Genomic DNA, 17,980 nt, shown 5'->3' with positions numbered 1-17,980 from the left:
GCATCGTGTTTCAGCACAGACCTGCTGCTCTGAATTATGGTCATGATGGATGCAAACGCTGCATCTTTGGATTTAAATGTCTCTAAAGTTTATAGCCTCTTAACTTCTCCCTGAAACGCCTAGAAAAATGCACACTGAGGGAAATTAGATGCAGTTCTTCAACCTTTTGGAGCACATGCAGAAAGAGTCGGACTTATTCCAGGGACTCTGCTCATTCTTACAAAGTCTCAAATTCCTTTATAAAAAGATTAAGGCCTTAGAATGTCTGAAATTCATTAAAAATGCAAGTTGGCCTCAAATATCTTAATCACAGATCTTAAGTTTCGTCGTGGCTAGACAAAATTTATTCCATGCAGTTTAGTTTTCTCGCGGGACAAATGTTTGAATCACACGCAGACATCTTTATGAAAACATGGACATGTACGAGTTATTGATGATTTGTTGATAATATTCAGAAAATATTATGGTAATTATGCTTCAACAAACCTGAAAACCTGGAAAACTGTTGATAAAGATTAAGAGAGGATGATGAAGGAAACGTTTCCCTCTACTCTTCACTCCAGCAGCTGCTTTTGTTAATGAGACATTTATCAAGCCCTAATCAGAGAAATCAGCAGGTCCAGCCTCTCGTTAAAATGAAATCCTGGAAATTATCGTCTCTCATCCTGAACCTAATAAATCAACAGTCAGACTGACAGATTACCTGATAGAGAGAGCAGTGGTTGTGGTTAGCTGAGGGAAATGAAAATGACTCGCCTTGCTGTGTGTGCTCTCGGCAGCCAGCGTGCTTCTCGGTGGGACTTGGTAGATGTCCTGTCCTGCAGGAACCTGGTAGATTCCCTGCGGCTGCTTGTAGAGGCCCTGGGCCCCCGAGGTCGCCGTCTGTTGGAGGCTCTGAGGTGGTGACTGGGCGGCGGCGGCGGTGGCCGATGGCTGGGCCTCGAACATCGGGCCGATCAGCAGCTTCAGGCGGTTGCCGGGGGCGATCCCCTGGCGGCCGTGCAGAGAGCAGAGCCACCATCCTTCCAGTCCGCCTGTGTTCTGCTCGATGACGGTCAGGATGTCCCCCTTCCTGAAGGCCAGTTCCTCGGGAGACTCCGGCACGTTGTCGTACAACGCTTTGGCCATCAGGTTCTGCACAGACAGATCGCAGTTCTTTAGGGTTATCACCACCAAGAAGGAACAACTTTGGGTTTCTGCACCAAAGGGTCAGTATTTTGGGAAATGGCTGCCTAAATGCATTTTCCATTTTAGGAGTTGTTAGACCAATCAGAGCCCAGCGTGAGGTTTACAAGAGTCCTAGTCCAAGTCTGAGAACAGACACTAAAGGTTTTCCACAGCTTTTCCCAAAGGAGGGATGGACTCTGGTTGGATATACAAGGTGACAATCACTTGGATCATCAGCTCTACAATGGTTCCTGGGCTAACATGACTGAATCTGGATGAAACCTCAATTAACTTTTGTTTTACTGTTGGACCATCTGCTTCATGGCATTTTTTTAAACCGTTAGGCTGATTTATGCATCCAGTTTCTAGTTAACCAGCTCCAGAGTTCAGAATTATCCAGAAATAGGGAATAAAGGCATTATTATTCAGAGAAAGTTCACCTCCAGATTTTAAACACCGAACTGACTTCTTGCCTTTTAAACCAAACCTGAACTTGCACCGCTTCAGGAAACGGTTTCTCCAAAGGTCTGACGAGGGTTCAGGGATAATAACTGAAACCCAGAGATCCTGCAGATAGGAAAAGCCCTTGAGCACGGCGCCGCCGGTGCTGCTGGGTCTGAGCGAGGCATTTAAGCCTAATTACCGCAGTAAATGCATCAGTTCTTGAGCCTTTTTTTAACCAGTGAAGGAGGAAAGTGCATGAATACTTCTTTTGAACCTTCAGCTCTTTGCAGCTGTCCAACAGTCGTGCACTTTACCCTGCATGCTCCATTAAGAGCAATTAGGAAATACGTGACTTGCTCAAGGGCACATCGACTGTAGATATGAAGAGAGAGTACATGTACAGCAAACACTTTTATATTTAACTCGACTATAAGCAGACCCTTTGTTGTTTCCTGAAAGTCCAAATTAAAACACAAAGCGTGACAGTTTGTTGCACCCTTTTTACTCCCCGATTGACCAGAAATGTACATTTTTATTTATTAAAGTCAGCTCCTGAGTCAGAAAGACGGGAAAAGGAACATTTTGACTGGTAATCAGGAAGTTCTCTTTGTGGCTGCTGCTGGTTTGAGGCTTTCTTGAACCTTCGTTGACCTTCCTCTTTTCTGCCAGTCTAATCCACGTAGTTCCCATGTAAAACTCAAGGCCGTTGTCTCTCACTCCGTATCAGGCCAGGGTCTCCCTGCCCATTGTCTGATCCCAGCCAGTATCATCCGCCCCACAACCACTCTGAGCTGGACCCTGGGGTGGAGGCCGCTGGCCAATGGGGGCAGAGACGTAGGGGTCGCCTCGAGGAAGCAAGTACTGGTTCCTCTGATTGCTGCTGTAATTTAGAGAAAAACTGCTTTAACATCAAGATTATTTGATTTCACTGCATCCTAAGACTGCCAGGCATTGTTGTGTTGCTCAGACTGGCGACTCTTGAACAGCAGAACATTTTAGACCAGACTTTCTCCAATTCTTTTGATTTTAAAACTTATCCTGCTTGGAATACACATGGCAGAGTTTTACAGTTATTGGCCTATTTTCAAAACCTAACAGACTTGATGCATGATGATAAAAAAAAAATCTTAGGTATAACATGGTTGGTCGTACAGTTTGTGGTGCCCAGACGACGCTCCATACACAAACCGATTTCACTCACCAACATTCAGGTGTAAGTTGGGAAATCTCACAAGATCAAACATGAGTTCAGAGTAAACAAACATGGCAATAGTTTGCGGTAAATATCTACGTAAGCTGGACTTTATGGTGCGCCGTAGCAGTTGTTTTGTCCTCTGTACTCTGGATTCCTAGAATACAGAAGTGTCCATGTGTGGTGTCCTTGGGGAACACCACACATATCAGGCAAAAACAATCAGACACGCTGAATGTCCCTGATTTTAGATCGGAGAGGTTCCAAAGACCTTCTGAGCACACCGGATCACTCTGAATACACGGCAGAAAAATATCCCCAGATTATGTTGCAAAAAAATCCCTGTAGTCGGGAAGTGCTTAAAGTTGTCTGAAGGAGGAAATCTGGACAAAAATCGACATGAACCGGACATAAAGCCGTCTTTACTAATAGTTTTTTCTCAAATCTGTCAAGTTAAAAATTTTATCTTGACAGATTAAGCTCCCAATGCCAGACCTGAGAGGTGCAACGTCACGCAGCAGATCATCGAGTTTCCTGTCAAGTAACCGGGTGATGGCACTAATATGTTTCTGCTTAAGCTGCACCATATGAAAATCAACAGGATGCAGTCTGTCAAACCTACTGGATCTCTGTGCAGGACACTCGCAGCAGAAATTAAATCAAGGAATAAACAGACAGAAGAGCAGCCTTCATTATGCTTCTGCAGCTCTGTAACCCGCTGCCAGTTTCACTAACACCATGCACGCAGACTGAAACCAAAGCGGAAAAAGAGCTAAAAAAACCCCACCATTGCCATCGCTGTACGCCTGAGATGAAAGCTAGAAGGAGGGAAGGTGTAAAGGAAACTCTGACCCATCACCCGCCTTGTCAGCCGCAACAATCTGCTCATCGTCTTTATTTAAACATGCAGTAGATGTTAAACCCAAAGGGTGTTAAAGCCAAGACCGTCTCTAACCACTCAGTTTGCACCACTTTGATTTTTTTGTAACTGTTTTTATGCAGATGATAACATTTTAATTCTTTCTGTGGTTAAAGTCACCAAATTTCTTGGCTAAAGTTCAATTTATTGTCGGTCCTCAAACTTTTCTTTGTGCATTGAAAACATAAAACTCCAAAATACAAACACACCAAAGATAAAATATTTTTTAAAAAAAATGTAAACCAGGAGTCTACATCCACAGATGCCACATGATAAAGGACTTTTAATGTTTTCTAAACAGGCAGAAGGTGAACTAGCCCACACATGATCCTCACCTTCTAAACTCAGTGGAATATTACTGCAAAGGTAGCGCCAGTTTTCCACCAATTTTAAGTAAGAACCGGCTCTAAACTTGCACTGGAAACAGTTCTTTGGACAAATCCCATTAAGATATTTTAGATATGATCAGTAATTTTACCCCTTAGGAAATCTGACATCAGGAATGAAGAGTATAAGCAAAAGTTTTCTATGCCTTTCTTCATGTTGAAGAGGAGTCTTTACAAGCAAATCTTCCAAAAAAAAAACAACCTTTCAAACTCTTAAATTACTTCTGAAGCCACAAATAACAGATTCTAATTCAGTAAACCAAAAATAGTGTTTCACAAGAACTTTACAACTGTGCAGATACCAGCAGGGATGTAAACACTTATTGAGTTTGTTGGGAGCAGTGATGATTACAGAGTCAAACAGCTGCGGGGAGGAAGGGAAGGACCTGCGGTAATGCTACTTTATATGACTTTGGATGCAGAAAGATCTTGAACAGCGCCCCCTGCAGTCCCAAAGCCCTCAACCTCCTCAGCAGGTAGTCAGCTGAGTCCTGACCAGTTTATTGTTCAGGTGAACATCCAGGCATTGATAAGAGTCCACTGTCTTACTGTCCACCATAAGCATATAAACAGAATCTGAAAGTCATATTTGCAAGATTTAGGGGAAACCTCATGTAAGCACCTGAAAGATTCATTACAATGAACCTTTTTAGGTCTTTGTAGGTTTGCTTGGTAAATAATCCCAGTAAATGTTCTAGTTTTGGACTGAAAATGAGTAACCGCCTCCCCAAAGTCCACATAAAAGGCCCTCATGAAGCTCAAGAACTACACATCCAGACCACAGGAAGGAAAATGCAGTAAGTATGGCTACAGTAGAGTATTCATTGGCAAACTGGCAGAACAAAAGTGATCCCAGTCTCAGTCTCTGGTGAACACCTTCATTATCTTTGCCCCATAGTGTCAGACGTTTCTGATGAATTTCTGAACCTCTGTGACGTCGTTCAGACCAGCCAGTTTTGTTTTGAGCTTATTGAAAAACTCGCCCACCAAACATAGGACCTCATCGGCTGTGATGAGTCCGGAGACCGCAGAGATCCCAAAGGAAATGGTCTGACACGTTTTCACAGCTTCTCACTGCGGTTCTTTTTTTTATTGGGGAGGTAAACAGAACAGACGACGTCACTTGATGAATCATTGTCACTTTTATAGCATCTCTGCAAATGGTGAATGGTGGATTTCAAAGATGATATCTGAGGCTTGGTGTGAAGCAGTAAACATGACCTTTAACTGGTCTGAACTGGTTGTTGGCTGTAAAAACAACAGATCTGTCTGAAGATCTATCGATCTGAGCTGCTACGCTAACAAACCTGTTTGGGTTTGAGTCCAGATGTTCAAATCAGAACCGAGTAAACAAGCCAATGTTTGCATGGTCCTAACAGTGTTTAGATCTCCATCTAAGGAAGCCCAAACTGTTGGAGGCAAACCAAACTAGAGCACCTAATGGGTCAACTAGAGGCATCCAGATCAGGGTTAATCTCATGGTTTTTCAAATATTTGACAAATCTAACAAACAATGGCTCAGTGGTTCTGTTTTAGAGAAACGAGTAGCAAGAAGAAGAGGAAATGAGAGGATGGGGTACACCCTGGACAGGTCATCAGTCCACCTGGTGAAAACCCACGCATGTAAGCTCCATGCAGAAAGACCCAGGTTCAGAAAATGAATCTACCCATGTAGAAATGACTGAAGAGGAAACCAGCACACCTGTCCGCTTTTTAAGTTTGTTGGACAATTTTCAGAACCTGAGAGACCCAACACATGATAATAAAAAATAGTAGAAATTACAGATTTAGTCCTAGAGTTACAACACGGCACACATGAACCACTTTCAACTGTATTCACCATGTCAACATGTCTCCAGAGCAACCATTAGTCTCCTCTTTGGTCTCCTACCATCACAAAAACAAACAGGCAGACTTTGCTGAAGTGGAACTGGGAGGTATGGTCCTTTCTGATTGGTCGAGTTTGTAGTAAAAACAGTGGCAGGATGTAGAGTGATTGAGGAAATTAACCCAACTGAAAAAGAAATGACACCCCTCTCCTTTAGTAAGGGAAGAAATGGACCCGACTCTGATCAGACGGCACCGGTGTGTTCTGATTGGCTCCAACTCTGCTTGAACCCTTCCAGAAATAAAGGACGGCCGTTGCGTAACGAGCCCCACCTTTTTCTTTCAGCGTTCTGGGTGGTTTCCTCTCATCAGGATGAAGGCGGCTTTGGCTGAAGATTTCTCCAAACACACAACCCGGGTTCCCATGGCGACCAGCGCTCTTCTGTTTTGAGCCCAAACAAACAACCTGCTCCTAAAAGCGGCGGTCTGCTCCGCCGAGGAGGTGGGGGAGAGGGGGGGGGGGGCGTCGGCGGGACGGAACGGGCCGCACCGCTGCAGCACGTGTCCCGGCGGTGGTTCACACACTCTCATCTGGCCTCGTTTCTGCGCCTTAATATAGAACATAATTATAGTAATGACGGTAATGAGGAACTGATGACTTTTCCGAGCCGCTCCTTGGAGTGAGGCCTGCTGCGGGTGAAAGCCGGTTCAGATAAATGGGCCGTGTGAAGGTTCTGGTCGGGCAGGCTCTTGGGAAGCTGTTCTGAGCTCAGGTCGTTTTCGTAACCGACCGCCATGTGTTAACATCTTTACACCACTGAGGCCTTGGAGGGGACGTGACACAATACAGCCAATAACGCCTTACGCAACCAACCATAAATCAATACAGCACAAAGAGTCGCAACCGTAAACAATGCTTTATCTCTGAGGGCAGAGCAGAAGGCAAAGTTTCTGGCTACCTGGTCTGAGATCACACCGGCTCTGGGAAGCTCCCCAGAATGAGGCTTTACCAAGCCTCTGTCATCAGGTTCGGTTATTTACATTCAAATAACGAGACATTATTCTAAAGAATACCATCTGAAAGCTCGTTGGCACCCGATCAGCTTCTTCACCATGTTGTTCACGACGCCAGCACGCCCAGAGCTCTGCGGCATTGGCTTAAAACCACAGAAATGAGAACATCAGCGGAAGTTTTAGCTCATTCAGCGGTTTTAAAGCCTCTGACTGCAAAAGAACTGTGAATTGACAGATAAACATCAGCAGTGACTCAATTATTATCTGGCTTGTTTTTCATGAATCAGACTGACTTTCATCAAGAGTACCCCAGATATTTCACTACGTAATCTTCTCCAAAAGCTTTTAGTGCAATAAATCCAGCATAAATATTAATAATTCGCAATGCTCTAAAAAATCTAACAAGATTTTCTTCAGGAATTCTAAAACATTAGAGATTAAATGAATCCTCCGCCGCTTGCGGATGTTGCTTGTGCGTCAGATTTACGGGCGTACCAGAAACATGCGAATATGAAGGTTCCACCCAGGTCTTTTTTACCAGAAAAAAAAAGTGATTAATTGCATCAAAATTTTTAACAGGTAAAATCTTTGAAATTTATCAATTAAAATGAACGCGTTAGAAATTCACCACAGGCAGCATGTAGATGGATGCAAGCGGGAGCTGTTTCATGCAAATTTTGAGCAAACTTTTAAAATGTCACAAAAAAGAAAGGCAATGTAGTTTTGTTTCCATCTACTGGTAAAGTGTTTTTTCATCAGAGGTTGATGCTACGTATTGTGGTAATAAACAGGAAGTAAAGGTTGCTAAATAACATAGAAAAAGAGTCCCGCCCTCCAACTGGAAGTCTGGTGCCTCTGGTAAGGCACCGAGCCACCAGTGAATGAGAGCGTTCACTACGTTAGAACTTATTCAGCAAATGTGTTTCCACCTCCACTTTAGCACTTTAACTCTTTTTCATAAAACCTAAAAACCATCTCAAAGCGTAAAAACGTCTTTTGCAAAATTGAAAAAGTTCATTTGAATTTTGCTTTTTCCATCTACTTTTTTCTAATGCGATTCATCAAAATGCACAATGAAAAAATGATGGAAGCACGGTTAGAATAGAAACAAGTCTGAATCAGGTGTGATCAATGCCTTTCTGCCAAATGGTGCCAACAGTAGCGCTGCTCCCTGCTTCATGTTCTCTGTGCATGCAGGGGTTCTCTCTGGGTACTCCAGCTTCCTCCCACACTCCGAAAACATGACTGATCGTTTAACTGGTTGGTCTAAATTACCCTTAAGGACTAGTGGGTATAGCAGTCTGCATGAGTAAAACTCCCAAAATACTCAACAGAGATATTCTGTTTGATATTTACAACAAGTAATAAATAGATGGCAACTTCAAACCTTCTGTGGTAAAGATGAAATATCAGCTCCTGCAGAAGGAAGAGCTCGCTGCTCAGAGGAAATCACTTCAATGTTGATCTTTACGTCACTTTTGGCCTTTCAGGCGTTTAAACTGGAGAACAGAGAAAGCTCCTGTCAGTGTGAGCATAAAAAGCTGCCTTTGTCCCCAGAGTAAACATGACTGGGCCCCGCTGGCTGCAGAGGAAACCTCCACGCCCTGCAGTGTCAGAGCGGCAGGTCCGCAGCAGGATGTGAAGCCGAGCCGCAAACTGATCGCTGCAGCGTAATCATGACGAGACGAGGGAGTTTCCCTGGCAACAAAGCAACATACGCAGCTGTAATCTGTATGTTCGGGAGCCAAGTCATGACGTGGGTAAACTCTCTGTCCCACATCTTCACCCACTTTACTCTGAATCATTTATTTACATACAGTCTCCTGCCTTTAAACAGGCAGCAGCAGCTTTTAGTCTCCAGATGTTTTCATCTGCAGCAGGAAAACCTGCTGAAATATGAAATTTAGTCTGAAAATGTCTCCTCTCGTTCAGCTTTTATCCAGATTCTGCTCTAACTGTAAATCATCACGAGTATCAACACATTAGCTAATTAGGTTTTCTAGTATCTTACTAAATATAACAGCAATGAAACATGAAAATCTGTTCTAAATTAGAGCTTCTGACTTTAAAAGCCCCGATAGAGCTGCAGTTTACGCAATTCCATACAATCGTCTCCAAAAACCAGAAAGTCAACAAATCAGGAGAAAATCTGAGTCAAAAATCAACTACAAACAAACGAGCTCAGAGGACAGATGAAGAAAATGCACCTTGCTTCGGTTTCTGGTCGTTCTTCTGCTGGTTTGGACTTTTTCACACCAAACGTATATCAGCTTTTATACGCTGCCGGGTGTTTCCTGCTCACCTGAAGGAATTTGTCAATGAGACTTTTTTATTACGCAGAAGCGGGTGGACATTTCAGGTCCACTGATTTTTTTCTCTTTTTAAAAAATGTATCACAAAATTTCAGTAACGTGATATTTCTAAAGCAAAATAAAAAAAAAACCATTACAATATCTTGGATTTTAGTGTCCAGCTGTCATCACTAACCTCCGTGGATACCAGGGCCCCAGAGCGGTATGTTGCCAAATAAAAGGACAAAAATCAGAAAAAATATTAGAAATAATAACGTGAGGTCAGAACACGTGCCTAATCTCACTAAACAACTTGTTTGCTCTTTTTGTAAAGTGCTTTGAAATTCTCTGCTGTTGCTGAATTCAGGTTTTTAAACAGGAACGACCTTCAGATGTCGTTTTATAGAGTCCCTCTGCTGGGTTCCTGCTGTCCGTCTGGAGCCGTTAAACTCCTGATGAAACAGGACGTTTGCTCTGCTGCAACGCCTTCAGTCAGGAAACAATCCAGGTTCAGCAGGCTTCCTCTCATTTTGTGTTTTTCTGCTGATTTTACAACCACATAAACTCCAAGGTAGTCTTCCCTCCTCGCCCTGCAGCTCTTCCTGCAAACAGACCGGACTCCTCTCCGTCTCTCTAAGCTGTCATTAGGTCCTGAGGAAACGACGATTCATCCTGGGGCTCCAGCGGGAAGACGTTAAATCTGCGACAGACGTCTGTCCTGAAGTGATTTACAGCTTGGATGATGATCTGAGAGCCTCCCTGCAGGATTATTTCCCAGCTTCCTGGCGATGCCAGGCGAGGTTGCGCCTCAGCATCGTGGTAACCCTTGGAGACCAACAGTAATCCCCGCGGGGGGGCATTAGCTGACATGTGAAATATGTTGAGTGGTATCTCCGCGGGGCCACATTGGATGGTTTAGCATACAAGAATCCCCAATGAGCCGGAGATTCACAGCAGTGTCCCTCTGATTTCACGCTACGCAGAGATGCCAGAGACACAAAGACGAGTCGCCGAGACCGCCAAGTCCGTCTGGGATGAATCCCTCAACATTCCCACTTTTATCAAGACAACAAACAACCGGCTCTGTGATCACTCAGAGGGAGTTCAGGGTGTTTGACATGAGACGCATGGAAAACCAGAAGGATCTGGGTCAATGTGTGAAGCTGGACAGAAAACATTTAAAACTTTACTACACAACGCATCAACGCATAAAAATAAAACTAGAAGGGTCGGAGGTTCCTCGGCAGAGTTAAGCCTGGTTCACTTCACACAAGACTTAAGAATTATCGGCCGATTTTCAAAACCTGACAGACGATGAGATTATCTCTATGATCCAATGAGAATAACCTGCACACCGGTCAGCTTTTTAAGATTTTAAAATGATCAGTCGATTTTCAAAACCTGAGACCCGACACACGGTGATGAAATATTATAAAAGGTTGTTCTACAGTTGCAGCAAACCACTTAAAAACCAATTTTACTCGCCGACATTAGATGTCAGGCGGGGAATCTCACAGAACTTTGAGCCCAAATGTGAGTTCAGAGAAATAAATGTGACCAACCAGACAGAAGCAATGGGGACAGTTTGATACGAAGACCTCTCCAACATTCTCTGGACTTTCTGCTTCACCCTGGCAGCTGTTTTGTCTTCTGCATTTGGGATCCCCTCCATGTTTCCATCACATTCATCGACAATTCACCATGTTGAATATTTTAGAACGGAGCGGATCCAACGTTATTCCAAAAAGACCGGATATCTCTGAGCACATAGCAGGAATGTCCACCATGATTATCTTTAGAGCCATCTGGATAGTCAGAGCGTTCTTCAGATCGCCGGACAGGAAAACCATGTGAAATTGGTTTCAACAGGTTTGATTCCAACTGAAAATGAAGCTTCAAAGCTGGTTGAGAGAAAATCATCCAATTCCGATGCCTGGTCAATACTTTGGTGCATTTCTGGTAAGTTCTCTGAAAGTTTCAGACCCGTTTTGGTCCGATATCAGTGCCTACAACTCAACAGAACCTGACTGTTGACCGAACACACCTCTATTATCATCCTTGCTTTTCTGTAGATGAGCTGAAAGATGCTGCTTGTAGGAAAATGGGTCAAACAGCAGCAGGAAACACGACTGGTTAACCTGCAGGCAAAGTGCTTTTCAGCATTATTCTGTTCATATGTAGTCAGAAAAATTACATTTTAGTCCAATTCTGCTCAGGTTTCAGTCATGACGCCAAACCGATCAGAACCGCTAAACCTTTCCTGCTGCTTTTGTCACTGTGACACAGGAGCTGAGATGCATCTTGGCCACATTACAGGTTGGATTATTTAGTGCAGTGGTTCTTAACCTGGGTTCGGTCGAACCCCAGGGGTTCGATGAGTCGGTCTCTGGGGTTCGGCGGAGCCTCTGCCGCGGAGGTAAAGACACACTTGTGTAAAGTTGTGATGACGCCCCGCTTTGCCATCACTTGCTGCAGAGGATCACGTTACATTGCTTAGCCAATCAGAGTATCACGTTACATTGCTTAGCCAATCAGAGTATCACGTTACATTGCTTAGCCAATCAGAGGATCACGTTACATTGCTTAGCCAATCAGAGTATCACGTTACATTGCTTAGCCAATCAGAGCTGCGGAGGAGCCCTGATTGAAGGAGCTCCACTCCCAGCATGGATTTGAACTTTTGTCTTTAATTACTTCAGCAAAGCTCACAGTTTTTACCAAATTCTATAGTTTAAATCTGCTCCTTAGTCGCATCTTTTCGGGGTTGGTACTGCCTCTAGTGGTGTGGGGGTGGTAACACAACTAATATAATTACATTATTAAATCAGAATACCGCAAAGTATTTTGTGTGTCTGACGGAATAAGAAGAGTTCGGTGAATGCACATATGCAACTGGGGGGTTTGATACCTCAAAAAAGGTTAAGAACCACTGATTTAGTGTGAAACTGTTGGTTTGGAGGGTCGACCCCTGGTTTCCTCCCAGCTGAAAACAAGCGTCTCATTCAGGAACCGCTGCTCCGACACGTAAACACTGAAGCAGACAGGAGCAGAAACGAAACGGCTCGTTAACAATGTAAAGGGGGCATCTTGAAACAATCGGTGCATCTTCTGAACCAGCCTCCCATGAACCATCGCCCGGAATGCTCTTATTCTCCCAGGGAGCTCCTCGACCTCCCACCCCCACCCCCTCTTTCATTTCTGCAGGCCCTTTCAGCACCTCCTCCTCCTCCTCGCTCTCAGAACAATGTCAACTCTCCTCCAGCTATGTTGGCCCACTGCCTGAAGTCTGAACCCAAGAAACTCGGAGGGAAACACTGAGATTGGGTTCGCCTAATCGCTCCTCCTGGCTGTGACTGTGCAGCTATTTCTGCAACACTTACATCATCTGCAGAGAATGAGAAGGTTCCAGGGAAACCAGATCCCAACGTCACCGTGTTCAAACTGAATCACCTCGGCCCGAGCCTCACAGCAGCAGAAACACTCTCAAAATCTGGGTTTCATGGGATGTTTGGGTGTTTTCAGTGATGAGTGTGTTGTGACCTTTCAGCTGCCATTGTTTCATCATTTTTGAGCATGTTTTGAAGTATTGCTTCAAGGTTGATGGAAATGGCAAAATACAAAATTGTTTTCTCAATTTTGCAAAACTGTTTTTATACTCGCTCAAGATGGTTTTTTAGATTTTCTGAAAAAGAGCTAATTGACACACATTTGCAGAATACGGTCCGACGTCTGGCGCCTTTCGCTATCCTTCACACTGATTCGCTGAACCCAAAGACGAGGAAGACTGTAGCTGTTAGCTTCTGCGGTAGCGCCAAGATGGCTTCCACTGGGCGTATTAATGTATAATAAGGTACATTTGGTGTTTTAACTGTTAAAATAGGCAGAAGTGTTTTCATGAGTTTCAACTATTCACAGATTTTAGCAATTCATGGGCAGCTGTCGTCCCAAACGCCAAGATATACCATGGATGGATGGATGGATGGATGGATGGATGGATGGATGGATGGATGGATGGGTGGGTGGGTGGATGGATGGATGGATGGATGGATGGATGGATGGATGGGTGGGTGGGTGGATGGATGGATGGATGGATGGATGGATGGATGGAGTTGTGAACTCCCATCTTCTTCTCATTTATTTTTTTTACCTATATTTATGTTTAAGGTTTCAGCTGGTTTATGGTTTTATTTCTCATAAACTCCTGAAGCTTCTGTGAATGATCTTCTGTTTGTGTCACTGCGGATCCGTCTGGATGGACGTAGGAAATTCTGACCCTCTTTAACTGATCTGGGAGCAGCTGGAACCCGACAAGCCTGCTGTGACGCCGGAGTGGCCGAGTCCAAACGTCGCCGCCCTAGTGGACTCCTCTGGCAATGCGGTGTGACGAGAACGTGTTTATTATCAGCAGAGGGTGTTCATCGGCTGATCAGTCTCCCCGTTTCCCATGACCACTGTCACCATGGAGACGCTCACACCCAAACCATCGTCCTCCTGCTGGCCTGTGATTAAGGTGCAGGCCGTGACTCAGCAGGACTGGGATGAAGGTTCTGGATCCAACAACCCAGAGAGGAAACCTTGAAGCTCCTGGTGTTTGATTTGAAGCCCAGCTGACCTCTGGTTGGTTCAAATGTCTGGGATAAAAACTCGGGAACCTGCACTAGCAATATCAGGGCTGTCCAAAGTGTGGCCTGCGGGCCTTATGGGACCCAAAAATGGTGCAAATTTGGCCCTCCAGCACAGGAAGTTGAAGAAGATGGATCAGTTTTCACTGACAAAATGTTGAAATGGAAAATATTCAGTAGAAAACTAAGAATTCATCTTTTATCTCCTTCATGGCTTTCATTTTAGTTTAGCAGTAAATACAACCACAAACATCCAGCGGCTCCGACTGAAACCAGGTCTGGGCGCGACCCATTTATTAAGCTACGATAAGTATAGGAAGCTTTTTCACAGAACGACTGACACACTTCCTGTTCTTGTTTCTCTCAATGTAGTTTTATCTATGTTACAGTAATATCTATATAATGGAAAATAAATTTCATGCCTTCTTTTAATAATCGTCTTAATTTAAAGTGCTGCTCACATCCCTTTTTTTTTCCAAAAGTACATTTTCATTATTTGTTTTTCTCCAGTGGAAACCAGAAACTAACAGTATAATTGTTTGAATTTCTAACTTCAAGTCCATTTTTGGCAGCTCTGACTGCTCCAGCAGCGTGCTAACGGCTACGAACTGCAGAAACAGAGAACTTCCTGTTATGCAAACACCAAAGACGCATCAAACTGAGACAGATAGATGATGAAGATGATCAGGACAACATCTTCATCATCCGCGTTTCATAACAGAAAAACGGCCGACGTGCACCGACTGCGGCCGTCTTCTGGGCCCGTCTGCTTCAGTCGCAGTGGTTTGTTTAAACCAGAGCAAAGTTTAACTCTGATCAGATAATAAGGATCCGGTGCAGGAGGTTGAGCTGAGCTCTCCTGTAATGAACCGTTCATTCACTTTCCAACCGTTATATGCACCGATAATTCGGCCCAGATTTCCTTAATTTGGGAGGCTGGCGATCAGCCGACATGTCCATGTGAAACTGATCTTATCTGCCTCCACAAAGGCCTTAAAATCAGTCGCTGTGACCAGCCCACCAGGCCACCAGGCCACCAGGCCACGTCTGCACTTGGTAGTTATTCAGTAAAGCATTGTAAAAACTGCACTGGATTAACGCCGTTCACCTCGACACAAAACCCAGATACTGGGATCAGATTAGCTGAAGAGAAATATCAACATTCTGACCAATCACAGCGCGCCTCCCAGAGGTGTGTACCGGAGGGGAACGGCGAACCTGGGCTTCCCAAAGTTCGCCGGGTCGCCACGGGAATTTGGTAAAAAAAAAGAAAACTAAAATGAGTCCCAATGTTTTCCTTCAACGAAGGTAGATCCAGTTAAACCTCCTTCGTTTTTGTCGTTTACTACCGTCTCCATGGCAACGTCTGACCATCCCACCTTGTAACAAAATGGAGGCCGGCAGCCAGCAGACTTTTTATGTTTTTTAAATGGACTCTGAATCGTAGTAAATAAGAATTGTGATTCTGACGTGAATCAGTTTTTTTTATTTTATTTTTTATTTTTGCGACTTTTCTGGGTACGGAGCGAAATCAGGATCAGGTTTCTACAGATCTGCGCTCGGCTGCCTGGCCTTTACACAATTCTGTCTTAAGCTGTTTGTTCCGCAGCATTTAGGGTGAGAGAAATAAACAATTACAAACAGGATGTGGATCATTTCCAACAACCGTGAGAATAGCATGATAAGCTAACCACAAGCTGCGCTATTTTAAACGGCGATCTCACCCCAACCCAAATTTGCTTTTAATTTTCAATCTTTCAGCTGGAAATTTCATCATAATTTAGGTTTTTTTTTTTGTGTAATTTGATCACAAATATCAAAACAGATCAATACTTTTCCCTTAAAGAACAAAGGGAAGGCCAAGACTTTTCTACAGTTGATAGAGACTTTAATAAGTCTGACAGTGTTTTTACAAAAATGTTTCCAGAACATGTTTTTATGACAGGCAAAACTGTTTAAAACATAATTATCCGTTAAGATGAAGAACTGTCACATTAATACAACATTCATTATATTAACTGTTAGCTTCAAGAACCTAAATGTAATCTGGATTTTGGAAACAAATAATACAACTATTGATGAAAGTCATTAATAATTATTAAACTGTTGACAGAGTATACTGTAGTTTTTTGGTTTTGTATTGTCTGCAGACATCTTTATTTTTCTTTCACCAAAGATCTAGAAGTTAAGCCTCAGTTTGAGTTCACTAACTTAAAAAAAACAACATTTTTCTGCCTCTGCTGCAGTTTACTGATGTTCTGGATGGCGTCACATACATTTCCAGGTTTTAACCCTCATCATCCAGCCCACATGATTATAGGTTGGTCCCTGCAGCTGGCCACGCCAAAGTAAAACCTGAGTCCAGTTTTCAGTTTTTAACATGGGGGCCCTGGTGGCTTCGCGCTCCAACCGGGGGGAGTTTTTTCTTATTTGCGCCTCTGCTAGCAGCACATTTAAACCTGCGCTCTGAACCACATCAGCTACAGTTTGAAAAACTGTCATCGTTTCCTTTGTGAAGTTCCTCCTTCGTTTTCAAAAATCTGTTCGTATTTTAAAGGTTTGGGACTTTAAAAATCAAAACTCAAGCAGAAACTCAGCAGAAATGTTTCTGACAGAAGCGGCGGCGGAAAGTAACCAATCGCGTACTTACTTTATATTTCATCCTGCTTCTTGTCGCTGCAAATCCCCCAAAAAATTAATAATAATATCACAAATATCCGATTTCTGACGACCAGCAGCGACTCATGTAAAAGACAGCAGACCGGAGGAAGTTCGTCTTTCAATTACCGATCCATCCGGAGCCACATCCACGGAGAAACACGCAGAAATCCGTCTGAGAGCCGCAGCGCCGCTTTCTGCTCCGCTCCGACCGGACTGTTGCTCCACACCGCCCGGCTGCGGCGCTCCGCTGCGCACGCGGCCGCTGATTGGCCAGCGCGGCATTCTGGTCCCGCCCACTACTCCGTCCGCTACAAATATGACGTCACCCTAAAATAAGTCGGTAAAAGTAACAAAATAAAAGCTCGCAGTAAAATCCACCGTATAAATCGCCCTATTTGGGGGGAAAAAAGGCATATTATGTGAATAAAAAATAAAGATGAATTATAGTTTATATTGTAAAATAATTTTTAAAAATGTAAAAAGTTAGATTAAAAATTTTTTGCTACTTTTTATTAATTGATATTAATAATCAATGATTATGATTATCTTTTACACATATCCAGAACAGTGTAATACTTCATAGGTTAGAATATTATTGAAAAGTTCATTCATCTCATTAAGTGAAACTCATATAGATTAACTCCACACAGATGAATGTTTTAAATGTTTCATTTCTATTGTTATATTCTGCTTACAACTATAAAAACACAAAAACATTATAACTTCAGATCAATAAAAACATTTTACCACAGAACTGCAGGCATAATGAGATGTTTAATATCTGCTTAATGGTTTTCAAAATGTACTTTTGTTGAAAGTAACTGTTTAATTATAATAAAACAATATATTTATAATATTTAAAACATGTCTTATTGGCCAGAAGAGCTTAAATGCATAACTTTTGAAATGTAATAGCAAAGCAGATATTGCACACACTAACACAGGATGACATTTGTTTCTCAAAATATTCTGCAGCTAAAATAAATATTATATTTATATTTTCTTGTCTTGAAAGAGCTGAAAGCTTCAACTAAATCACATTAAATATAACAGGGAAGAGCATCTGTGGTCAAGCTTGTGGACAATTAGCCAATAGCAAACATGGCCACTCAATGTTTTAGTTGTTTTTATTAATCAGGAGTAAAACTGGCTTTATATGAAGTCACTTCGTTTCCAAGCTTTCAGCTTCTGTTGAAAAACTTTTAATCCAAAACTAAAATATTATTTATAATGTAGCATCCTCTAATTATCTGCGAAAAGCGAGCTGACACTTATCTTCTGCATGATCTCTGACGACAGATCAGGAAGTTCAGTAGGTTTATTTCAAACTGAAGGAAGTGAGTTTATGCAGCGCGTTTCATTTCATCTGCACGGAAACGCAGAATGATTTCACAGAAACCTGCAACACCAGATAGCAGCTTCTCACACTTCTGTTATCTGCTACAGGGCCATGCTGC

The 17,980-nt window shown here is 43.1% G+C and overlaps 1 protein-coding gene and 2 long non-coding RNA genes across 5 annotated transcripts in view; 1 reads left to right on the top strand and 2 right to left on the bottom strand.

The window, feature by feature from the left end:
* nedd9 (neural precursor cell expressed, developmentally down-regulated 9) overlaps nucleotides 1–16,820 on the bottom strand; it is a 31,862-nt gene extending 15,042 nt beyond the window's left edge. Inside the window, exons 1-2 of one of the 3 annotated variants that reach the window (XM_081612334.1) lie at nucleotides 16,650–16,820; nucleotides 757–1,134 (exon numbers count right to left, since the gene is read on the bottom strand). In XM_081612334.1, coding sequence (XP_081468460.1) covers nucleotides 757–1,134; nucleotides 16,650–16,805 — 534 coding nt within the window. In that variant the 5' untranslated portion in view covers nucleotides 16,806–16,820. Of the gene's footprint in view, nucleotides 1–756; nucleotides 1,135–8,336; nucleotides 8,490–16,512 lie in introns of those variants that run through there. The other 2 variants (XM_008422923.3, XM_008422924.3) reach the window with 2 other exon arrangements.
* Nucleotides 1–17,980, top strand: part of LOC103473013 (uncharacterized) — a 57,602-nt gene that overhangs the window by 21,559 nt on the left and 18,063 nt on the right. The window lies entirely within an intron of this gene.
* On the bottom strand, nucleotides 2,124–8,330 carry LOC145553616 (uncharacterized). Its single transcript, XR_014089669.1, has 2 exons — nucleotides 6,269–8,330; nucleotides 2,124–2,491 (listed from the first exon to the last, which is right to left on the bottom strand). It is a non-coding gene; the product is annotated as an uncharacterized LOC145553616 (long non-coding RNA).

Source organism: Poecilia reticulata, chromosome 11 (genome assembly GCF_904066995.2).
Source record: "Poecilia reticulata chromosome 11, P_reticulata-male-v2, whole genome shotgun sequence".
NCBI lineage: Eukaryota > Metazoa > Chordata > Actinopteri > Cyprinodontiformes > Poeciliidae > Poecilia > Poecilia reticulata.
This window is presented reverse-complemented; position numbering and strand designations above follow the sequence as displayed.